Source organism: Apus apus, chromosome 1 (assembly GCF_020740795.1).
Source record: "Apus apus isolate bApuApu2 chromosome 1, bApuApu2.pri.cur, whole genome shotgun sequence".
Lineage (NCBI taxonomy): Eukaryota > Metazoa > Chordata > Aves > Apodiformes > Apodidae > Apus > Apus apus.
Genome location: NC_067282.1, coordinates 90,425,252 through 90,451,648, shown reverse-complemented (window position 1 = coordinate 90,451,648; position 26,397 = coordinate 90,425,252). Strand labels below are relative to the sequence as shown.

General features: G+C 35.1%; 1 protein-coding gene across 5 annotated transcripts in view; it reads right to left on the bottom strand.

Moving 5' to 3' along the window:
• The window catches only part of NCAM2 (neural cell adhesion molecule 2), a 274,687-nt gene that overhangs the window by 83,215 nt on the left and 165,075 nt on the right, over positions 1-26,397 (bottom strand). For all 5 annotated transcript variants that reach the window (XM_051642874.1, XM_051642883.1, XM_051642891.1 and 2 more), the window contains exons 8-9: positions 25,462-25,607; positions 8,377-8,527 (exon numbers count right to left, since the gene is read on the bottom strand). In XM_051642874.1, coding sequence (XP_051498834.1) covers positions 8,377-8,527; positions 25,462-25,607 — 297 coding nt within the window. The remainder of the gene's footprint in view (positions 1-8,376; positions 8,528-25,461; positions 25,608-26,397) is intronic.

The following is a 26,397-nucleotide window of genomic DNA, read 5'->3' as shown; positions in this document are numbered from 1 at the left end:
TATGTCTGGACCTTACGGTACTCTATCAAAATAAAACAAACAAACCAAGGTAAACAAAAATCAAACCTGCAGAAAAGTGCAAAAGCTACTGGTCAGATTAGTTAGCAGGGGCACACAATAAATCACAGAAACATAGAATGGTTGGGATTGGAAGGGACCTTTAAAGATCATCTAGTTCCAACCCCCCTGCCATGAATAAGGGCATATTCCACTAGACCTGATTTCTCAAAAGCCCCATCCAGCCTGGCTTTGAACATATCCAGGGAGGTGGCATCCACACCTTATCTGAGCAACCTGTTCCACTCAACACTCATCTCAAAAAAATCCTTCATCATATCTAATCTGAAATAACCCTCTTCCAGATCAAAACTGTTTTCCCTTGTCCTATCAACACAGGCTCTGCTAAAAAGCCTCTTTCCATGTTTCTTATAAGCTCCCTTTACATATTGAAAGGCTCCAATAAAGTCTCCTGGGAGCCTTCTCTTCTCCAGCCTGAACAACCTCTCAACCTTTCTTCATAGAAGAGGTGTTCTGGCCCTCTGATTATTTTTGTGGCCCTCCTCCAGACCCACTCCAACAGGTCCATGTCTTCCTTGTGCTGGGGACCCCAGAGCAGGACATAGCTCTGCACGTGGGGTCTCACAAAAGGCAAGTAGAGGAGGAGACTCACCTCCTTTGACCTGATGGCCATGCTTATTTTCATGCAGCTCAGGATACGTTTAAGTCAAAAGCACTTTAAAAGCTTGAACAGTCAAAGCTGGAGTATTATTTTTGAGAGATGAGGCAATCCATATAAAAAAGATGACAAGAAGGAACAAAGACTATATCACAAAGGTACAAAGTTAAACAGAAATATTCTAGGATTCTATAAGCAATTATAATTTAAAAAAGGCATTTTAGAGTAGATAATAATATGGCGATCATATCAAGCTAAACTCAAGTTCATTTTCCCAAAAAAACAAACTTGCAGGTCATCACTCCAATTAGGGAAAGTGGTTCTGGATAACCGGCATTAGGACACTATGTAAGAGAAGCAAACTGTGACCTGGGAATTATCTCTAGCACTTAGATATACTTGTTAGGTGTAATGTCCAAGAACAGCGATTCAGGAACAGGCTAATACATCATCTGTCTAATCCAGAAGGTAATTCAATTAATGACTTCAAAGATCCAGCTCTGGTGTCTGTTTAGCATTTTATGCAAAATTGGATATGGCAAATTACCTGATTCACTACATGTGGCCAGTCAACTATAATAGCAAATTAGTGTACAAAATCATATTTGCACTTCTCAACTTAATAACAGAGGTTCTCAAACTTTTAGCTATTTGTACCTCAATTTTATTTTTTTTTCCCTTGATCCTACAATGAAAATATATGACTGATTGCCAGGTCTAAGACACTGGGACATTTCATGTAGTACATTATGGGAAGCCTTTCTCTTAGATGTTTAATACTGGCATGAGTTTCCTGTCATCAAGGACTTTAATAAAATACATCTAGCAAGTTTAGTACTTCCCTTTCCACTCAGCCTGAAAAAAGTAGCTTGATTTTTTGTAACTGCTGGAATTTGGTTAACAGTCATCTATCTTTCTGTTGCATTTTCTCCCTCATACCTGTTTCACAATAGCTAATATTTTGGAATAAATCGCTTTTCCTTGGAGATAAAGTAGAAGAACCTTCCCAGACAAGTACAATAATCATCACATATTCCTTAGAACAGGAAACAACATTAGGAAGTCTTAACAAATGAGGCCAGGTGATTAGGTTTTGAGACACAATCATCCTTAAAAGTAAGACAGGTACTACAGAACTTCAGGGTTACTAACTTTCACTATTTTACTGTTACTATCACAATCATCATGTGGTTGCAAGAAAAAATGTGCAAGATCTGCAAGTGAAGTTTCCAATTAGAAAAGCAAATTAAACTCAGCATTTACTAGGTTTTAAATTGCCATTATTATTTGCTAAAACCTGAGGGTGTTTTGCAGAATCCAGGTCATAAAAAGCTTGCTATAAGCATTTTTTTCAGAGGTACATGTTTTTTCACAGCAATTATTAGGAAATCACTCTCAGTAATGTTTCCTTTCCCCCACCCCATTCTCTTGGTTCCTCTCTAAATGTATTACCATAAAACACTAATAATCAATAGTATTATGGACCATCTACTAATTACACTGTTTATGCAATAGTAAGAGCTCCCTCTTACTGGCAAGCAGAACTAGTGCCTTATAACCCTGACTATGATATTATTAATATCCAAACACCACACTAATTTCTCAATTTCCATAGACAAAAAGTTATCATAAAGATAAGGTATCTTGCGCTAGATGCAAAGTATGTTGTTGATAATGGCACCTTCAACCTTAACAAATGCTGTCAATGAATGCATGCATGTTTCTGGTGCTTGTGCTGCCAGACTCACAGAAATTCAATATATCTGTTTTTCTTTGAATTCCACTTCTCATTAAGGGATTATATTTGGTTGATCACTTAAAAAAACCAACCAAACAAACAAAAAACCCAAACCAAATCACAAACCAACAAACAAAAACAAAACCAAAAACCAACCCATGAAACAACATAAACACAAAATGGAAGACATTTTAGTTTAATGTAAGTATCTGCTGTAAACAAAATTATTTAAACCAATCTAAAATAGAATAACTTTTAAATAAATCATAGCTGGGTAAAATAAGTCGAGTATATTAACAGTGATGTTTAAAAGAAATCATCGTCACATATTTATCAGTCATTTTTTATGTCAGTAAATCACCAAGAACACTGGCCATCAGGACTAGAACAGAAAGACTCCCCTACAGATCTCTCACACTGGCAGTTATTTTTACTTTAGTAATTAAGTGGTCAGGTGTTGCCAATTGCTGACACATTATTTTTGGATGGCACCAATTTATATCAAAATTTCAGTTGTTATATGTGTTCCTGGACAGATTTACTGGGATAATTTATGATGGCCAGACTCCTGACACCATATATTCATAGAATCATAGAATCATAGAATCTTAGGGGTTGGAAGGGACCTCAAAGATCACCTAGTCCAACCCCCCCTGCTAGAGCAGGGTCACCTAGAGCACATCACACAAGAACGCATCCAGGTGGGTTTTGAATGTCTCCAGTGAAGGAGACTCCACAACCTCCCTGGGCAGCCAGGGAGATCAGATAATTCTCTTATGGCCAAGTGAAAAACTTTTTCAAACCAGAATACTAACGCCTATCTCTTTTCCTATCCTGCTTGTCACATTTCATAACAAAATCCAGCTTCATATCTGTACTGTCTGTATTTCCTACATGTCAGCCCTACCTTCATAACATGCTTACCATTTATATTTTCCTCTGTTCTCGAATTCCCTTCCCTTCTCACCTGCTTCCTCTATCTCTGTCTCCTATATTACAAAATCTTAACTGCTTTTCCTGTATGGAGCAAGGACTCTCAGACTTGGTATCTCTTCACTTAATGTTGATGCACAGTGCTGTCCAGAAAACAACAAAAGAAATCTCTAAGATACTTTAAGGAACAGACTAAAAATCCAAACACATTGCTGAAATTACCTTGTATATTCAACTCAATTTCCAACATGTAGTCCCCCTAAATCTCTAATTTATAACCCTCGGACCTCCATACAGTATGCTCAAACTCAGCTGGTATTTCCCTTTTTACATTAGCCCTATGCTGCTCCCAGATTGTAGGTTAGGGTGCTTCCTAGGTAGTAATATAGAAAAATAGACTTTTTCAAAGAACATGGCGTAATACATGTTCTTCAGTAATAAGGGAATTTGTACTTGGTGACAGAGAAATCTGAGACCAGCATCTTACACAATCAAGTGCTGTGAATACTTTTGACTGTGCTAACAAAAGTTTGAACAAAAGGAAAAATGTAAGTGCATGTAGAGCCACTTTCAAGGATCATAGACTGCTGATCATTATTGGCTTGTTTAAAACCTTTCTGACTTAGTAATGCCATCAGTGCATCCCAACTAAGAATACTACTACTATGAAGAAAGATGATCCAGCATATCAAGCATGCCAAAATTGTGATTATGCATTCTATGAAGTTAATCATTGCAGTGAATAATCTGTAGAGCAAAAGAAATAATGTGTTATTTCATGAAAATTTTTCTTCTTTTAGTCATCTGTATCCTGATTTTTAAGATTCTTTTATAACTCTAGCCCATATTTTTCAGAACAGTTATTTCTCAGATAAAAAGGCAAAAAATACAATGGAGAAATGTAAACATCTGCACAGAAAAACTGTAACTTTTAAAGGCATCTGATAGTATTATATATAAAAATCATGTAATTCACTGGTATGTGTACATTTAACTTCCTCGGGCCCTTCTGAAAACCTCATCTCAGATTATCTCCTGCTGTATCTATTTTTTATCTATTTCTATAATGTTTTTTATTTTTAAAAGGAGTATTTATTTCTCTATCTATAATAAGTATACAGATAAATATAAAGATAATCACTATAGACATATATTAATATGCAACATGTAGTACACATCATATATGCCATCACACAGGAATTTTTCAATCATTTGCTATCATATATTATAGTAATTAAGGATATTATCCAATATGCTTCATATGTATAATCAAATTTTTCAGTTAATGAAATCCATTGTAAATAACAGTTATAATAGTATCTTTCTTTTTCATGTTATTTGGATTTATTTTTCATTGTTAATCTAAGGAAAACTAAACATTAACTAAACACAAAGATGACTTTGTAGGAAGAAATCCTTATAAATTCTGTGGATTCCCTACAATTCAAGTCTGTCTACCCTTTACTTCCAATTAAAGGCAGGGTTAACTGTGCCCAGCTGGTATCAAGTCTGATAATCTCTTTCTGTGCTGGAGAAATGCTCTTACCATCAAGAGAAACCCCAACAAAGAACAAGGATAAAATACAGAAACTCTGAGCAATCCTTCTGTCAGTTTGAGTCTCTGACCGGGATCAGTAAGTAAAAGGATGAGATAGTGACACCAGAGCGCTGTCTCCATTAGGCCTGTTTAACTGCACCAACATTTAAGTATGCGATGGAAGCATGTTCCTCTCCTGACTACACACAGTGTCAAATGTATTAAAACATAATAACAAAAACACAGCAGTTTTCTTTACAGCTTACACAATGGCATAGGTGCATTGATTAGACCTGTCTAGGAACTCTGGAACAATATAAAAATTAAGTCTTGCTTATTTATTAATATTTTAATTTTAAAAAATATACTGAGGCTTATACTGGAATATTAATAAAAATAATAAAATTCTGCTAAAATGGCTCCCTACTTATTATGCAAAGAGAAACCATACCTGAAAAAATCCTTCTCAAAACTGCCTTTGAAGAGAAAAAAACAAAATATTTGAAATGAAAATTAAAATATTTTGTGGGCTTTTATGCAACTTAGTCAATGAGTATTTGAAAAAAAAGTATAAAAAACCCCAATAGCAAAACTGTAGTTACAATTAACATGCTGGAAAATATCACTTGGAAAATAACACAAGGAGAGTAAAATAAATTATTCAATACTAACTTCATAGATTCTCACAATTCCCCCATTTTCCTCTTTTTGCTACAAGAAAACAAACTGGTTATTTAGCTTTTGAACCTGTTCCTTTTTCAGCAAGTCTCCAGCCTGCAACTTATGAAGTCAAGTAAGTGGAATGAAGAATAACTGTGATACCTGCTTCATTAAAAAATGTGTTTTTACTTGAGAAAAATACTGTTAGTATTATGACACATACAGCATTGGGGTGGAATGGTGATAATGAGGTACTGATTGATTCTTTGAAGAGATGGTCTCATCACAGAAGTTTATGACAGAGACTAAACTGATGGCAGAGTCTGGAAAGATGACATTTATTCCTGGGAACACTATTTTAAACAACAGAAAAAATCTTCACCATTAGACAAGTGTTTTCTTTCCTAGGCAAGACAAAAAAGCTATACTTGTAGTGTATATACCAGTGTAAAATTATTTCCAAGACAAGTAAAAGACTCCTTTGTTGCGTTCATTGGAATATGAATGGAGACAGAACTATGTTGTATCACTCAAAAAATATTTGCTTTTCAATTAAAAATACCTGAGACATAAATGATATGGAGAAATTTCTACTGCTATCATTCAAACACCCGTACTGGAAAAAAAAAAAAAAAAAAAAAAGGCTTAAGCCTCATTATCAGTTACAATATTTTAAAATGAAAACTCTAGTTTTAGAAATGTCACAGTTTTATGCTAGACCAAATAAAAATACTGTGTTATACATTAAAAATAATCATTACAATGTGCGATACACCTGATGATAGAATAATATTTCTATGTTCTTTCTAAACTGTGTTCTCAGAAGATTTCTGAACTGTAGAAAGTTTCATGTTATATCAAAAAGTGTGTCTACCAATGCATAAATTTAACTTAAAACAGGATACCATTCCATTTTTTTATACACTACTTTTCACAGACATTTAAAATTAAGTCTGTCATATAATAATGAGAATACTTCTAAATTCTTACCATGTGTTCTAAAACTTTTACCCTGAAAGGTGTCTTAGACTATAACTATGTATTGTATCAATGCAGAGATTTTGTTATGCCCTTTAATAGGAATTCTGTCCTGCTAATAAATCCTCACATTTCAATTGTCCACATGTCCTAAAATGTGGTGCATCTTATCTCTCTCTTCTGAATATGAAATATATTACTAGTTAATTTTAAAGTGTAAGGGCTACAGGAACTTCACTGATCTTGCACTTATACCTAGTAAAATAATTTTTCCTTTATATATACAGAAAATAAATAATTATCAGTGCAACAGTGCACATATATCATAAATTAATCTGTTCCAAAAAAATAATAATCCTTTGCAAAGTTTTGCAAAATATTATTTTGCAAGTATCCCTTCATACGTCTATTTATTGAAGAGTAGCTATGTTAAAGATATTAATAAATACTGCATTTATTTCTTAGGTTTTCTGGCTTGGCAAATCTCTCCATTCCTAACTCCCAACGACAACTTTGACCATTCCTCATTTTCATTTCAGATTTATTTCTTCTAGCATAATGCATTGAATTCTTGCCAAAAAGATAGAACTTGAAAAAGTATACTGAAGTCACTTTCAGAACCTCTCAGGGAATCACTTAATGGTCTGCAACCATTACTTATCTTTCCATGCCACAGTTCCCGTTCCAGTTTCTGTATTCCCACTGGGAAGACTTTTTCTGTTCAGCCTCAAACTCAAACAGGCTCACTTAAACTATATTGCAAAAGTAGAACAAGTGTATCTAGAAAATCTCCAGCAAAACAGAACAATGCTGAAATATAGAATAATTATTTTTTTGCTTGTTTTCATTTTTTTAAGATCTTTGCTTCACGAATATGAAGAACATTTTCGAGAGACAATTTTCCAATGAATTTTTGTATATTGCAAACTTACATGCTACTATCGGCTTATAAAGTATGAGACTCTGCTCTAAGCAAAAACCTCCTTTCCTCCTGTATAAAATTCAAGACAATCTCTAAAAGACATTGTCACAAACTTGTGAACTCCAGGAGGAGTTTTAACAGGGGCTAGAGACTTGTTGCGGATTAGTAAATCAGAGAACTAGGAAAAAAACAGAAGACTCTTAAATGTTGGAAGGTTAAGCTCAATCATAGAATCATAGAATCATAGGGGTTGGAAGGGACCTCGAAAGATCATCTAGTCCAACCCCCCTGCCAGAGCAGGGTCACCTAGAGCACATCACACAGGAAGGTGTCCACGCGGGTTTTGAATGTCTTCAGTGAAGGAGACTCCACAACCTCTCTGGGCAGCCTGTTCCAGTGCTCTGTCACTCTCACAGTAAAAAAATAAATAAATTCTGATATTCACCTTAAACCTTCTATGCTCCAATATGCATCCATTACCCCTTGTCCTATCACTGGTCATCACTGAAAAAAGCTTAACTCCATCTTCTTGACACTCACCTTGTACGTATTTGTAAACATTGATGAGGTCATGACTGAGATGTTGCTGAAATCGGTCCTTACCTTAACGTACTGAATACTTTTCACCCATAGCAGTCTCCAGTAGCCCAGATTTGAAGTTATTAGGCTAGCCTTTAGTCAGTGGGTAATACCACAAGAATATCACTTCAGATGAAATCCTGTCTTGCTTAAATCACTGACAGGAGTCTTGTCATCTTCAGAAAACACAATTCCTCCAAAGAAATCAGTATCTCTAACTACAGAAGCACATTTTCTTAAATTATGAAAGTTTAAACATGAATTATAAGGAAAAAATGACCTTCCATTAAGAATGTTTTTTTTTTTTTCTTTTAAAACAAGTTTAAAAGAGAAAACAAAATATTAGAACTTACATTCAATATCAAGGTACATGCTCTTTTGGTGCCCACCAATTCTACTTGCAGCTTCACAGTCATATCTCCCTGAATCTGACAACTTCACATCTTTAATATGCAGTGACGATTTTCCATGCTGCCCTTTGACTTCTATACGGCCATCTGGGCTCTGTTTACATTGATTCAGGAAAAAGAAAGGTTTTATATATACATATATATGTATAAATATGTATATCTATGTATGTTTTATATATTAAACACCATCATTAAGTATGACTGAAAGCATCTCTTCACCAATGGTGAAGCTATTACCGACAGCTAAGCAACTCCTAAAATTTTTAACTAAATTAAAAAATATATAAAAAGTTCTAGTCACTTTAAGCAGGAGAATAAGTACATGCTTAAAGGAACATTGTCAAGGTAAACCACAAATTGTATCCACATATGACTGGAATAGTGAACTGCATACTCATAACCTGTTTATGATATCACACATTTTGTTATGATGCTGTAGTTAATAAAAATGCACACATGTAAAACCATAGCATCTTAGATTACTGTTAGCATTATCTTGCTTGTCCTTAAAAATGTGACTGTGAAACTGAATAGGAACACTTAATCCAAGAACGATCAAAACACAAATTCAGTCATAGATTTACTTCCATTATTCACATTTTCTTGTCAGAAGCTCACACTTGCTAAAAAACCATGATCGATAAATGCAACTGGAATTTGTAGATTTCATTTCCATATTACTGGATGGAAAATGGAAAGGGAGAAAAATGAATGGGGCTTCTGATTTTCTAGAACACGTTTTATATTTAACAACTTCATAAAAATCCTTATCCACCTCTGCCTCTCCCCCAAAACTTCCGGAGTTTCAAGAGTATAAAAATATTAGGGAAAACGAATCCTCTGCTTGACACTGCAACCTTCATGGAGCAGTACACTTGAGGAAAAAGAAGTTATTTTTAATTTGATTCTGCTTCTTACTTTTTTTGTAGCTTTGGTAAACTTGCTTTACTTTGTTCCACTTAAGTTTGAGGGGAAAAAAAAGCTGATAAAAAATACTGATATTTACCTATTTTCATTGTTGAGGAAGGTGGAAAAGGAGGGCAAACCATTAACTAGTTGTATCACATTTAAACTTGAAACATACTTTAATGTTCAATCCTATAAATGTATACACTCAAGTTTAAAGCTTTTTACACTAAATACTCTCTTAGTGGCAGCTGATATTTAAGAAATTGAGCTTTTAACTCAACTCTTTCTTCACTGAATACTTGAAAAATGCACACAATTTAGATCTTGAAATATTTGACATAAAGCATATATATAGCATTCTATATTTCGTAACTTCTACGGGAAGAAAACTTCTGATCCTACATCAGAATCAAGAACACTTGATTTTGTTTTCTGTGAAAATCTCACAGCATACATACATAAATCAAAGTTATGAACTTTTAATACAGGAATTAACCTAAACCCCTCTGGATTGGTAAAAAAAGCAAATAAGAAAAAATTTATGAAGGTACTAGTAAACAGGCTACATAAAGTATGAATGTTGTTCTGAGGGAATTTTTGGGATAATTAAAATGAAATTTCTTTTAAAAAAGTTCTATAGTTTTCTGATTTTTAATACATAAAATAATTGTTTTATATGTGTGTGTGTGTATGCATATATGTAAGTACTTCGTAGCAAATAATCAAGAACAGTATTATTTACCTATGGGTTATTTGTTTATTTTTTAAAACACCAAGTATGTAATACAATGGTAAGTCTACATTGTTCCTAAAATATACATGTATTTCAGCAATTTTATTTCTGATTTTTCCTTAATTACAAATATTTCTCTAAGAAGTCACATTTAAAACTGCGAGAAGACATGCTAGAACAACCTGTGACTGTGAATCATAGGTACAGTACTAAATACTACATTAGTGATTCATTAAAAGCTGCCCTCCTAAAGCAAAAAAGGTAGCTCTGTACAACAAAGAGTAGTAGTAGAGAGCAGGAACTTTGTAAATAATATTCTCTTTGCCCTTCCTTCTTGCATATTACAAGCCTCCAATAAAAAGCCAAATTATTTCTTAGTACCTTTGCACAATGCAAAGTGTTTGTCTGTGAAATTATGTTGATCTATATCTGTAATGACACACTCACTGAAGTTCTTTCACTGTGATTTTCCTAATTAGGTCTCAGATTATTCAGCTATTTTTTGCTTCCAGTAATAAAGATTAGAAGGATATATGAAAAAGAGAAAAAAAAAGAATGATAACTATATATTCCAAATGCTAATGTTTCACCCTCTGAAAAACAATTACGTACTACTTATAACTTGTGTGCAGTACAGTCAACAGGACTCCAGTAAAAAGAGTTAAATTATTTCTAATTCTCACTAAAGTCACCAAAGCTTTTCTTACAGATGTAAAAAAAATTGCAGTTTTATTTTGTATTTGATAACAAAGGAAAATTTTATCAGTTTAATACTAATTCCAAATACTATAATTCTCTGTATAATTCACTATATATTACGCTATAATTTATTTCATACATTTCAAAGAACAGATATGAGTGCTAATTGATATTCTAAATCAAAAAAGGTAACGAAAATAAGGATGAAGACTTTTAATATTAAGTAGCTTTTACAGAAAGTATCAAATTGTGATTTTACTTTATCTATTTGTTTTCTAATACAGCTGGAAAAAATTTGGTCTGTAACCAAAGTAACTTTCCTACTCTTTTCCCAATTATGGATGGTGTAATATATCTTAGGTTTATAGTTAGAGCAAAAAACAACCTACTAATACTCTGAATGACAGATTTTTGCATAACCACATCATCTATTCTCATCATCAAATGTATGGTTAAAAGCATTTTGAGAGGGACCTGTCAGTTTAAGCGAAGTCCAAAAAACCACATAAAATGCATAACAATTGTAAATAAATTATTATAAAAATATGTACTTACTAAAGTTATTTTTTTTTTCTAAATAACACAAAAATTATTACAATAGTGTCTGAAATTACTTATACAATAAGCAATGTTTTCTGTTGCACTGCTCAGAATGTTTGCTATACTGTAGCTTCTTCATGAACAGTGTAAGAAGCACTTTTGCCTGGTTGTATGATGCAGATGGATTAGTGTACAATTCCATTTATTTTTTTGGAAACACAGTGCAATACCTGATTACAAATATACAGTTTACCTCACATGCCTGGACACAGAAATATGTGAAAGGAAAAAAAAACAAACAGTGCAAGTACAGACCAAGAAAATGCCACAGACAGATAAATAAGTAAGTAAATAAATAAATAAATAGTTTTGGAAGCAATTGCCTTTGTGTAGAGAGGATTCATAGAATATGCTCAAGATTTACATGCAAATGAAAAATGCTAAATAGTATGATGAATTTTCACAAGGATTTCAATGATACTAGTGTCACCATAGGATATTGTTCCGTTGTATAAGCCAGTTAATAGAGATCTGCATAAATACGTCAAGGACATATTGTGATGACACAGAAAGAACAAGAACTGTGCAGTCATTCTGGAGCACAGCTAGGAATGAATATTAGGAACACAGCAGAGACAATGAAGTTGACTATGGCAAAGAGCAATGAAGAAGCTGGGGCAAAAATTGAATTTGCAGTGTTAGTATGAATCAAAAACTGAAACGATGTTCTTGTAGAGGGCATTATCAAAACTAGAATAAACTGACAAAGCAGAAGCCTGCATTCATACGGATCCATAATGTCAGTCACCTCATTTTAAGATTGCTTCTTATTGAACAGCAAATACACAATTTCAAACTGGGGCAGCACCCACTAGAACCTTACAACCCTTAGTAAAATCTTTGTGAGGATTATTTCCCTCCTGCACTATGCACTATAACATAATAAAAACAGAAAGAGGAACAGACAGCACACACGAAGGGAACACAAAACACACTGCACATACAAAATATGTAATATGATGTTTTCTGCTAGATTAATAAGTACATGTGCTTTTATTTCTTAATATTAATAAAGTATATAAAAAATAGACAAAAAAAAAATCTAGACAGCCAGAACAGTCTCTGTGTTTCAGTAATAATGATTTCTGCTCATTCACTTAATTGCTCCATATCACCTATCACTGTGGAGCAGTTACCTTTTTCTCACATTTTGGAAATCACAATAAAACCTTAAGAAATAAAAATATTTTTAATCATTAATGCTAATTGGAGAATTTCACAGAATTAATATATATAAGTGTTTTCGGGGGGGTCTTTGGTGTTTCCCCCCCCCCAACATCATCAACAGCATAAAGCTAAAACACAAGTGACAAACCTTCAGCAGATATTTTGATACTGTTTTACTCAGGTGCATCTGACTTTGTCACTTTAACCACATGAAAGCACATTCCCTAAATTAAGTATTTAATATTTCACATTAAAAAGCACCTTCTATTTTGAATACTCTGTCATTGTCAAAGATCAGAAAATTAATCTATGCAGGTCTCCAAGTAAAATTATCCATAATGACAATGCTGAAGCACAAGAAGGTGTTTTCTGAAAAAAAAAAAAATTAAAACAAACAAATAAAAAAAAGGGAAAAAACAACAACAACAAAACAACACAAAATCACCAAACAAGAAAACCCCACCAAAAAAACCCCAATCAAACAAACAAAAATAACCCAAACCAAAACTAACAGGTGAAAACTGCATTTGCAATATTCTTACTCAGGATATGAAGCTTAAACCAAATTAATCCTACACTAATAATAAAATGCCATATATGGTACATTTCTACCCAACTTTTTCTCTCATGCTCTTCCCCAACTTCTCACATGATTTGTAGTTCCACACCCGTGAATAATCCCAGAGTCTTGACTGGCTGATGCTGACCAGATTGGTCAATGCACAGCTCCAAAACCATGTTCCAGAGCTTCCAAGGTAGTACCAGAATGATGATAACTGTGTATTTCAAGGTTTCCACATGCAGAGGAGATATGAAGTTTTCAGGGTATGATGGCTAGAGACAATAGGTATGTGATGAGATAACTATAGCCCCAAAGGAACAAGAACAGCTTCTAGGACAGAATAACCTATTCAATTACAATGGAAGTGTTCAATCTTCACAATTACATTGACATTCTAATAAAAAAAAAGTCTAATTTCTCAGACAGGGAGAATTAGCTGATTATGATGCTCAGAAACTGTCACTCTTTTTCAATTGTAGAAAGCTGTTCTTGAGAAGAGGCTGATGGTCTGATTAGTGGTTGAGCATGATTTATGAACCATTTCTCCAACTCTCACTAAGGAACTGTATCACCAAATGAGATGAAGTTGTATGGCTGCCAAAATGTGTGTTTTGAGTTGGCAGAAAGCAAGAGTGGAAGGTGGGAACAGATGCAGAAACTGGTGGCTTGTTTGTAGCTGCATTTTGATAATGTTACTTGGATGGTTAGAGAAGCTGTGACTCTGTGTTGATTATCTTCCCTCCCACAGCGTTTACTGTTTGGCTGGCAAAGTACTTGTTCAATCTTTGAAGTCCAAGCACAAGATTGCAAACAAAAAATTCCTAAATTTAAAATCTAGACAAGTTGAAAGACCTTTAATTGTTTTTCTTCTAATATTTAAAGCTTATTTGTGATCAAAGTGCCACTACTGTCCATAGTTACACCACTGCAGGTCAGTTTTGCCTGTTACATATTTACCAAATATGTCTACTGACACCTCATGTAATTTAGTGCTATTTTGGACTTGCATTGCATGTGTTAACAACAGAAAAGATGAAGAAACAGTGGATTAGAATTCAGAGTGTTTTTCTTTTGGAAAACATGGTGCAACATACTTCAGAATAGTAAATGTGAAAATATAAAATTTGAGGAAAAACTACAGGACTTTTCATGTTCCTTCGAAGGAGCTGCTGTAGATATACATGGTAGAAGATCCTCACATTGATGAGGAAGTTTGGGAAGGATGGGAAAAAAACAAACAGCTTTTTCTAACATTATGCCTAGTTCTTCCTTCTTCTTATCAAACTGTCAAAAATTGCCAACTCATTACATTTTCTTGGTCATGTTCTAAGTACAATTCACTGAATGTTCAAGGAGAAAACAAATACTGATTGACAGAATCATCTTTGGAATTTAATGAATAACAATTTTTTTAGGCAGCTTTTCTGACGTCGGCTTGTGTTGTTATCCACAGGAGAGAAAAACTTCTGATCACATACTTCAGGCTGACTTCTCTTATACATGAGATTCAAGTGGGTCGTAATTGCTTATGAAAGTGTTCCTTGAAGCAGCATAAAAGATACGAACTTCTGCAACCTGACGTGCTGATACTGAATGGTGATAAAATTTAGAAGTCTATTAAATGTAAGTGACCAGCAATTCCTAGTCTGAAAATCTACCTTTGATGATGAGAAAGGGCTGTTAGTCACAACAGCCATCATCGTGTAGAAGCTGATGGAAGCTCCCTTCTGGATTATGGGTGGTATATTCACAATATTTCCCATTCTCTTCAGGTAAATGTACTCTATCCATGCACCTGTTGGAGACAGCAGAAAATGCCAGAGTATTGCTACGTGCATGTCTTAACATCCAGTGAATCAGAATAATGCTACAGCAGTGTCTTGGACTTCAGTGAATTTTTTATAGGAGACCTTGTGATCCTTTAGAACTGCAGCTCGTTAAATACATATGTTAGCATGCTGCAAATTCCTGAATTTGTTAGGAATGTGTTTTTCCACAAGAAAGACATTATTGAAGAATCTATTTTTTGTAGATCTACAGTGTAACACCAGGGAAGTCACAAAAAACTAGTCTTCAAGAAAAAAGAAATAGTTGTTTTGATTTTCTGTTCATCTGCAGACATAGGAGTCACTTTTAAAGAATTCAGATTGGAAATAGTAGTGGGTTCAATGCAAGATGTTAACAGAATGTATAATCTCAGGAAAGCTTTATATAACTTGTAGATATTAAGAACAGATATTTGATTGATTCATGTTGTTATTTCTTTCAAACCTGTTATGTAATGAGATTACACGGGATATGCAATACACCAAAACCACTTATTAAGACATGAAACATAAACTTGAACTTCTTTGTGTGATCTCTTTTTACTCAGAAAAGAGTATGAAAGAAAAATAATAGAGAGAAAATATGATCAGCCGTTCAAGATTTCTTCCACTCAAGATGAAAATAACAGGAAAGTAATGGTTGATGATTATTAATGGTAAAAATATTAGCATCATATTTAAAATGATTGTAGAGGAAAACAAGCATTAAAGTTGGCCACAAAAAATGACAATAGTAACCAAAAATCAATGTTTATAACAGTAATATCAACACTGGAATAATTACACGTCCTTTGCATTACGAATTCTGATTCACCCGTGATACTGTATTAATTATTCTCTTCCTAAGAATTCTGCTGATCTAAATCTACTCCAATACTGCTATTATAGCATTAACATAGGTGACTCAGATGGATACAGAAAAGTAAAATTCTCAGGGGTAAGATAACTAAGTCTAGGATTCTTTAATATATTAAATATAGACCTCACATAAAACATCCACTCAAAATAATGATTTCACCATAAAATAATGTTTCACTTCAGACAATGAAATCTTCCTGTAATTTGATTATTTGGATAAATTGGAATGAAACATGGGTGATCATACTCCAGCTTTGTAAATCTTTAAAAAGGTTGCAAATTGGAGTCACAACGTCTTCCTGAAAAAGATGAGTAAGGGAAGACCCTAGCATAAGCATATGACTCCAAACATGCATCAGTGTGGCATCTAGGACTGCTCAGACTTAAAATACTAACTCTGATTTGCTAGAATTCATTCTCCAGTGACTACTCAATCTCTGTGCATCTGAACAAGAGTAATTACTATTAATTATTTGTAGCATCAGTAGCAACAAGTATGGTTATTCTGACTAGGAACTTCAATCTGGTCCTGTTCCTGTTTGGGTCGATTAAAATCTGAAGTAGGTATTACTTCAGCTGTAGAAATAAATAGTACAGTGGAACTATACCACTGTACTACACCAAACTGCCCATACAGAGTAAGTTACAAAAGTGTGAAAGAACAAGGAAACATCAAGCACTAGGATCCCAGTTCTCCTTCAGGCAGGGATTATAACCCAGTAAACATGATTATTTTATTACTAGCTGATGCTCTACACTGTTTCAGTGCAAGGTCTTAGGACTTGCCAGCTGTAGCTGTGAATTTATTTATTTATCTATGTGTCTACCTTTGTCTACCTTTTACTTATTTATTTAAGAAAAGCAGCACTGCCAATCTCAGGAATATAACTATGAAAAGAAAACTAGCAAGTTTTTGTGTAACCAATTTAATTGTAATCCCCCCTGTATTATTCAGGTAACTTGGATTAAAGTGTAGATATAATTAAAATTGGACTAGGAGTAATTGTTTGCTTTATTTTGTTTAAATGTATAAAACCTTAGGTGGACCAATAAAAAATATTGGATAAATACAGGTTTTATGTGTCTCTTGCTCACAAAACTCTACTGTAAGAATATAAAATAACTTTTAAAATGACAACAACTCCAAGAATCTTCAGCTGAGCTTAATGCATTTGTTTAAACATTAATTTAGTTTTCATAGAATTCAGGTTAAAACCATGATGCAGATTTAGTTGCAGGAATAACTGATGTGGTGGAGTTATGCAGTTATTTACTACAGAGCAGTACAACATGTGATTTCTTTTGGGGAAATTAAAAAGATCACAGTTTGAGTTTTTCCTACTCGTTTGTTCAGTAGTTGTATGCAGCTTGGGATCCTTTTCAGTTTTATGTCTATTTATGTCTATTTTATCAAAATCACTCTGGCTACACAGCAGATAGGAATTCAGTGTAAAAAACTGTGATGAGTTGGAGCCTTACAGGAAGATATATAAGCAACAAGGCTTCCTTTGGGGAAGGAAAGGCAACAGAAAAATCAGAATTGCATAACTTGAGTCATGAGGAGCAGGGGAATTGTCTGAAGGAGGACACAGATCTACATCTAATGGGTAACAAGCCCCGAAAATTATGTAGAGCTTTTTGCAACTGAAGAAATAACAGGAAGTTTTTGCAGCAGCAAGGAAAATGGAGAAAATTAGCTACCCTGGATATATCTGAAAGAACACATTGATTTTCAAGTTATTTTGCTTGTTATCCAATAGAGTGTATTTACATTTCTAAGTTTATTTTTATGTATAGATATAGGTAACACACTGAACATATCAGTCAAATTGGATGGAAACTATTATAGAAAAATGTGCTGCTGCTAGAGTTAGAAACAAATTGGAAAACAGAGACTTGCAACATGACAGCCCAAAAACCCGTATGTCATTCTGCTAGGGTAAGTATCAATGAGAAACAAAACCCTAGAACCTATCTATAGCTTAGTTTCAGGTGGCTTACAGAATTTCCTACACAACTGCACAAGCTAGGAAACTCAAGGAGTATATATTATTAAATTAAATTATTAGAAGCTATGCATAGCACATTGCTGAAGAAACACATCTGTAACAACCACGTGGATAAATTAATCATAGCTTAAAAAAAAATTAAAATTAAAAAAAAAAATCAGTCACAGCTCTAGGATTCTCATGTATGCTGGAAAATCGTGAGAAGAGAGGGAGCCTGGAGGAAAGTAGTCAGTTTCTGAGTGAGAAGGAGAGGAAAAAAAAGAGGGAAAAAAACCTGTGATAAACAACCCTGCAGACACAAGGTTGGAGAACAAAGATGGGAGGAGGTGCTCCAGGTACAGAAGCACAGATTCCCCTGCAGTCTGCAGAGAAGACCATGTTGAAGCAGGTTATCCCCCTGCAGCCAATGGAAGTCCATGGTGGACTTGATATCCATACTGCAGCCCACAGAAGACTCCACACCACAGCAGATGGACATGCCCTGAAGAAAGCTGCAGACCATGGTGAGCCCACTCTGAAGTAGGCTCCTGGTAGGACCCATGGCCTGTGGGGAACCTACACTGGAGCAATCCATTCCTGAAGGACTGTATCCTGTAGAAAGACATGCTGGAGAAGTTCTTGAAGAACTGCAGCCTCAGGAAGGACCCATATTGAAGGAGAGGAGACTGTGGACAGCAAATGGCCTCTTGGTGGGCTGCTGGTAGGCATATGAACATTCTTTCTCTTTCATACTGCTACTACCTTCCAATGCTTTATCCAAAAAACAAAGTTAGAGAGAAAATTGCCAAGAAATAAATTTTCTAAGGGTGTCTCATGATTAAAAATCCCTACGTTATTTAATATTTTGGCATTTGCTACAAAGTGATTGGTGCATTTATTAATTATTATTTATTTATTATTATTAAGAACTAATTATTACACAGAATTTAGATAGTTCAATAAAACAAACAAAAAATCACTGAAAAAACAGAATACAGACCACTTGCTTTCATCCTGATTTTGCCACATGTCTAAATACTTTATCCTAATATACAAGGGTATTTAAACTGCCTTTCACATCAGGAAAACTGTTGACAGGTTTTTGATAGCATAAAATACATTTTACCAGGATTCCACTGCTGATTTTGTTAATTTCCTATAAGTTTCCATGGTACATGGAAAATGTATTATTTCCGAAGTCTCTGGAGAATGTCCTGTAGTACATCACTAAACACTACCAAATTACTCCAGTCTACAAGCTGAGGCTGTATCACTTAATGCATCATCAGATGCAGGATATTTGTTTCAGCGGACAAGTAACAGCTATTTGAAAGTTATTAAACCGTTAGCAGATAATGCAACTGATACTTAGGCAGAAGCTCATTAAATTATCTTTTGTGTAGTGGAAGGAATAGGTGAATATTCAAATCCAAGCTGTACTCGTATTATAGGAAATGTTGGTCCATAAAAAGTTCCCTAGTAATTTCAGTCTTTGTTAGTGTAACAGATGGAATATCATCACTGATGACTAGATGGAAAAAACTAATACTGGAAGGGAAGAAAAATGCCATTTTCAAGCCTGTATGTCTTTATTTCAGCCAGTAAATGCAGCTCCACAACCCACAGAATGTAAACAAAAATATCTACTTGGTGCATAGGTAGTACATAGGCAAATGGATTAACTGTGAGAACATTTTAAGGTTTGAAATGTACATTAGGTAGAAATAGGCATATCCATTTACAGAATAGATAAATCTTGGTATTAAATTTAAGTTTAGGTCTCTTGTTAAACAATTGCTTACATTAGTGATGTTCTTAAATAAACATCCTTCTTTCTCTGGGTTGCTTAAGCTTTTAATACAGAAGAGGTATTAAATTTTACATTTTATTGGATTTCTGTCTTCTTTAAAGAATCAACAATTCTAACCCTGCTTACTTAATTCTGTTCCAGTAGAAAGTGACTTTAAATTTTTCCTGAAAGGAAAAATTTTCAGAAATGAGAGAATTCTGAGCTAGTGTAATAACAATACAGCCATCTGCACAACATAAGCACATATATCGATGTGTGTATCTAAAAGCCACTTGGGTTTGCTCTGGGTAACAAAGCATTTAATTTGTCTCCTAAAAGAGGAACAAATCTGAAGTGCTCTCTGGATGTGTAGCTGAGATTTAGTACTGAGTTGTCAATATAATCACCAACTAAGCCTGCATTTGGGAACAGACTATGGTACATCAAAATAATTTCTGGCTTCAGTTTTGGCTTCATTCACATATCACTGCAGATACTGTTATCTAAAGGAGTATGTGGAAATCAGATGAGAGATTGGGCTACTTCAGGACTGTGAAATACCCACATGGGCTTGCAGCTTTCCTACTGTAATGCTTCCTCAGCTTACACAGGAAAGCTGCTCTTTTTTTCTAGCTGCTTACAATCTTACACCTCCCAAACCTTCCTACTAAAATACTATCACCTCCTAAAACTGCACACTCTAATTTTAGCTTCTTCTAGTTAACTGAAGACTTTGTCCCAACTCCATATTAGTGCAGCTGAACATCCCATAGAGAAGACAAAGGAGACTCAATACATATGCACATTTCTATAGATCAGATGACTGGTGAGAGTACACTATTTGGTGTTTATATGTGTTCTATATTTTGTGTATGTCAGAGGGTATAAATCTGAATACTCACAACACCACTGATTACCTAACATTTAATGCCGACCTCCTGCTATCTACTCACTCTCAAGTCCATTTATTTACTTTCTTTTTTCAGTCACAATATTGTTACTCTTCTACTTAACATGTAAAGCCCACTGTAACTCATTTTGGGGTTAAAACAAAATAAAAAAAATCTTTTATGTCTGGTTCAATTGTCTGCAGTGTTTCAATAGCAAATGCAATTGCAGCTGGCTACATAAAATTTTCTGGCCTGAAGGGTAATGCTTATATTACAACAGCAAAAATATTCTATGATATTGTCAGTAGAAGCTGTTAACACAAGTAGGTAAAATAAGTTCTAACTATATACATAACATCTCAGAAGACAGAAGGAAGTCTAATGTCACCCACCATCTACAAAAAGGGCTTAAATGAGGATGCAGGAAATTATAGGCCTTACATTATTATTACAGACTTCATTACCTGGAGCACTTATGGAATGAATCCTCCAGGGACTATCACAAGTTATCTAAGTCCACTAATGATACCAAACTGATTAGGGAAGTTGACACTTTAGAAGGAAGATCCACCCTGCAGAAAGATCTGGATAGGCTGGAAGAGTGGGCTTACAAGAACTTCATGAAGTTCAACAAGAACAAGTGTAAGGCCTTGCACATGAGAAACCATAATGCAGGAGTGCAGGACAGGCTGGGACCTGCCCGGCTGGGGAGCAGCTCTGTGCAAAGGGACCAGCGGTCTTGGTGAACAACGAGCTCAGCATGAGTGAACGGTGTGCTGCAATGGCAAAGAAAGCCAACAGGTTGCTGGGTTGCGTCAACAAGGCCATCCCCAGCAGAGATAAAGAAGTCTTCCTCCCACTCTGCTCAGCACTTGTCAGGCCACACCTGGAACACTGTGTTCAGTTCTGGTCCCCGCTATACAAAAAAGGTGCTGACAGGCTGGAGAGGGTTCAGAGGAAGAGCTGTGATGATGATGATCAAGGGCCTGGGAAGCTTGCTGTACGAGAAAAGACTGAGAGAGCTGTGTTTGTTCAGCCTGGACAAAAGAAGGCTCACAAGAGACCTCATCACCATGTGTCAATACTTTGAAAGGCATCTACCAAGAAGATGGAGACTGCCTTTTTACAAGGAGTCATGTGGAAAAGAAGAGGGGTTAAGGGTGCAAGTTAATCCTGGGGAGATTCCAAGTAGACACAAGAGGAAATTCTTTCCCAATGAGAAAAACCAGCCATTGGAATAATCTCCCCAGGGAAGTGGTGGATTCCCCAACACTGGACATCTTTGAGATTTGGCTGGACAAGGTGCTGGGCCATCTTGCCTAGAATGTGCTTTTGCCAAGGAACGTTGGACCAGATGATCCTTGAGGTCCCTAACGACTTAGTATCACTTGATTCCGTCAATTTTCTTCCATAAGGAAAGGAGACTCGCCCCTTACATTCTTCCAGCTTTTCAAACAACAGTTCCTGAGACTCATTTACAAAGACCAGGATTAGTTTATCTCAGAAAATAAAGAAATCTCCTTGAATCAAGTAAAATATCCTAGCTACATCTACGTTTCCTCCTTTCGGGTGATTAATTTCAAAAAAGACTTCATCCTTGATGAACAAGAACATAACAGAGCTCTCATTACTATTTCAAAAGAAAGGCAACACAGCCAACCGTGGAACACTGCTTCTTTTGGTATAGTGACAGTATCATATACAGAGAGAGAAAATACTTTCAGATACTTTTTATTAACATTTTAGTAGCTGATGTAGAGTTCACAAGCTTGGGAGAAAAAAAGAGTTTACCTTTCAAAGAAAAAGACAAAACAAACCTCAAATTCTATAACTTTGCCTATTGCTTGATTCATGAAGAATGTGAGATTAGTCTACAAGTTCCAAATAGTTGCAATTTGCATGCTACTATAAAGTTAATTCAAACTTGGAAAATAATTTAATTAATGGTCTGAGCTCTGCAATATTTAGAAACAAGAACCCAGGAAATGTCACAGGGACACCCAGATTATTACTGCAATAGTAAGCAGATGGAAGGAAGCTAAAGTAAGAGGCATTATCAAAACTGAATATCAGATACTGGACCATGACCTCTCTACACTGACTCCTTTCATTCGTTTTACATGTTTAGATCAAAAATTCTTCAAGGTAGTGTCTCTTTGGACACACGCTGCATACAGTGGAGCTACTGTCTCATATCAAGTCCCATCTGTTATTGTAATTTGTATTCCAGAGCAGGTCTTGAATGGTAATTACAATCAACATCGGTCAGCTTTCCTATTTCTGCTAGAATTAGATGCTAGGAAAGCAGAGTATGAAACACTGCACTCACACATAGTGCCAGGAATATTTGGCATTTTTGTATTGGAGACTCAGGATATACTGTTCTTGAGAGATTTATGTAGACGTGCATGTGTATGTCAAAAAAACATTTTATAAGTGATTACAGCAAACCAAATCCAATCATTATTCTTCCTTCTTTTCTACAAAAACGAACTAATCTCCTGCCACCTCTTTTCACTGGGAAAGGGCCAGACCTGCTCAATTCACAGAGGTCTGCAGGAACAGATAATTTAGAATCACAGCCAAAGGGGGCATGGCCAGCTTGGCATGTTAGTGAAAGGACATGCATTGCTAGGGAAATGGGGACTAGAAGCACAGAGGCAGAGTACATGCACAAAACAGAGAGTTTTGGCTCAACACTTCAACAGCAGGTGAAGTTCTGGTCTTGGACTAAACCTCCATTTCCATTTTCAAATCTTTAAGGATGAGCCAAACAATTTATGTAATGCATAATCATTCACTTACTCAAGCTTACCAGCTCTCATGTATTTAGGGGTTATAAAGCCATTACAGAGGTCATCTAATGTGACTTTCTGAAAAACTTTTCATTTAAACTTTCAAGAGAGGTTGGAAGAAGGGGGTAGACCCTTTAATTTCACATTTTCAATGAAAGAGGGACCACATACTGTGTGGTAGATTGTTCCAAAGGCTAACGGATAAAAGGAGAGAGGAAAAGGCTTCTTTGCTTCTCCTTTGAACTCACTTGGCTTCAACTTTAAAATTGCACACTTCTGATGCACTGAAAATCCTCTACCAAAGCTGTATTTTCCTATGAGATAATTATAGACCTCTTACTCATTAATATTATCCTCTTTAAGCCCAGCAGGGTTATTTGTTTGATCTATGCCTTTGGTGCATATTTTCCACTCTTTCGGACACAATAATTTCAAAACTCAGAAGAGCCTATATCCTGGTTATAAGATCTATCTATCATTTCAAAGAAAATATTTTTAATTCATGCAGGAAAAGAATTATCTCACATTCAGCCTTATTCCTCATCCACATGACATATGCTTGCATTTTAGCAAAACAAGAATAACCTGATTAAGGAGCTACCTACTAAAAGTAATAAAAGTATTCAATAAATCAGACTAGCACTTTCTGTGTTTCTTAATTATCATCATGTTAATACAATAGTTAGAGCAGTTCTTCCACCTTCTACAGAAAAAAAAAAAAAAAGCTTCCCCTAAATATATTCTAAACTCAAATTATTTCAAACTGGCAAAATTTCAAAAGATTAATTAACTGAATGTAGATAATATTTTTATGTCTGATAACTGGACTGCACTTGAAAAGATATCACATATAAGTAATAATTTCATTTGAAGATGATGTTGCAATGCCTCTCCCCATTTTCTTCAATTCACCTGTTCCTTTTTTTGTGTACAGAACATTGTTGTATTATTCAACAATTATTTAATAATTTAATCACTGCCAGTTTTTTTCCCTATTCGCCTAATTTGGTAGGAAAGTACAAGACAAGGCTTTAGCACTCTAGAGCTGGAGGACCACAGGGCAAATGCAGCAGCATGTTTTATAGCTGAAGAACATATACAGTGTTTCAGAACATTTATTCAATATCCAGCAAAAACTGTTCCATGAGCAATAGACATAGACTTCTATTACTGGCAAGAAACAATGGAAACCACATAACTGCCTATATTCTCATTCTTTTTACCTACCACAAACAGTGTATCGACACACTAGTAGAAACTGAATCTAGGTTTTAATTTGCTTGTCAGTGTTATTCAGTTGAACCACAGTTGAGAAAATGCTACAGTAACGTATTTAGACAGTTTAATAATCTGCAGTTTGAATTAAGAATATAATACTGTCCAATATAAGCACAGGATAAATTTCAGGTTTCATCTGCACCAACACTTTTTAGCATGTTCCTGCAATTTCCTTTAATATTCAGTTTCTGATATAACAAAGTTATTTTAGGAACATTCCAAAAACAAATGAAATTCTACATTTGTAACCTTTGAACCAAGTCTAATCTTTGTGGGTCAGAAAGAGCTGCATGGCTAGGAATCAGATTACTCGTTACCTTTTGTTTTCACCTTTCCATCTAATTAGAGCTCTTGTTCCCACAGTTACTTTCTTTGTTGTTGCACTGTAATCTTTGTCTATTCAATTTACTTTTCTAATAAAACATGAAAATGTTAAAACAAAGTGGGAAAATAGTTATATATTTACTTGCTCTGTGTGAGGAAAAATATCACAAAAGTAAAAAATAGGAAAAAAACCCAACTCAAGTGGGAAATAAAGAACTCCAAAATATTCATATTTTTTTATAACATCCGCTTCATTTTGGAAGATGCTGGACAGAGTCCAAATATAGTCAAGAAAGGCTGTGGGCAAGCCATTATGATTAAGACAAAACTGAAACCCTTAGTAGGGCTTATGTGTGAAAATTGAGGCTTAATGAGATGAATTACCTTTCAGCACTTTTAATTGCTTTTTTCTGTGTTGTTTTTTTTCTTTCTTTCAATTTTAGTTAAAATTTAGAATATCTACTGCTCTCTTATTACTTTAGGAAGTAGCAATTCCTTCCAATTCCAGAGAAATACAGAATTAATCTATTTCTGAATTGGTTTTCAGCATACAAAACAATTAGTCAGACAATACACGTTCAGATATTTTAGACATTAAAGGCTGACTTACCTTGTCACCGTCAGAGAAAGTTATTCCATCAATGGCCCTTTTCCAAGTAATCTCTGGGATGGGTTCTCCTTCTGCTTCACAGGTGAGGGTGGCTTTCCCATTCTCAAAAGATGTTTCATTTTTAAGCTGTATTATTTGAGGCTGTACTGTAAAAAATACACATACATTACTCTTCCTTCACAAAGAATACCATGTCAAAAATTTTTAAATGGTTTTGTTAAGGCACATTAATGTTTTAGGGTTAACTAAATGTTTCATGTTACCACATACAAGAGCAATCAAGTTTTCTGACAAGTTGTGCATCAACCATTTATGTATGTCTGATGATCTGGACTCCTGGCTCAGCATGACTGATATTCTGAGGGCTGCCTGCTCCCCTGCTGGGTTAGTGTGGGATAGGTTCTGACTGATGAGGCCTCTGCCCTGGTGGCTATGTTCATATGCTTTGCTCCTGACTCACTGCCCCTCAGGGAACCGTGAGCCCTCGCTACTCTCTGGCACTTCAAGAATAAAGCAAAGATTCAACGATTGTATGATGATCCTGCATCTGAGCAGGAATAACTTTGTGCATCAGTGCAGGATGGGTGCTGACTGGTTGGAAAGCAGACAGAGCCCGGGGGGGTTCTGGTGAATAAGAAGTTGGCCATGAACCAGCAATTCACCCTTGAGTAGAGAAGATTCCAAGGATCTTAGCCATGTGTAAAAATACCTGATAGATGCAAGTACAGATAGAGCCAGAATCTTCTCAGTGGTGCTTGAAGACAGGACAAGAGGCAATGGGCACAAATTGAAACACAGAAAGCGGAAAAATCTCTTAATGAGAGAGTGACTAAAAAAAAAGTTGCCCAGAAGACTGTGGAGTCTCCATCCTTGAAGACATTAAAAACCCAGCAAGACATGGTGCTGAGACACCTTCTCTGGTTGACCCTACTCTGA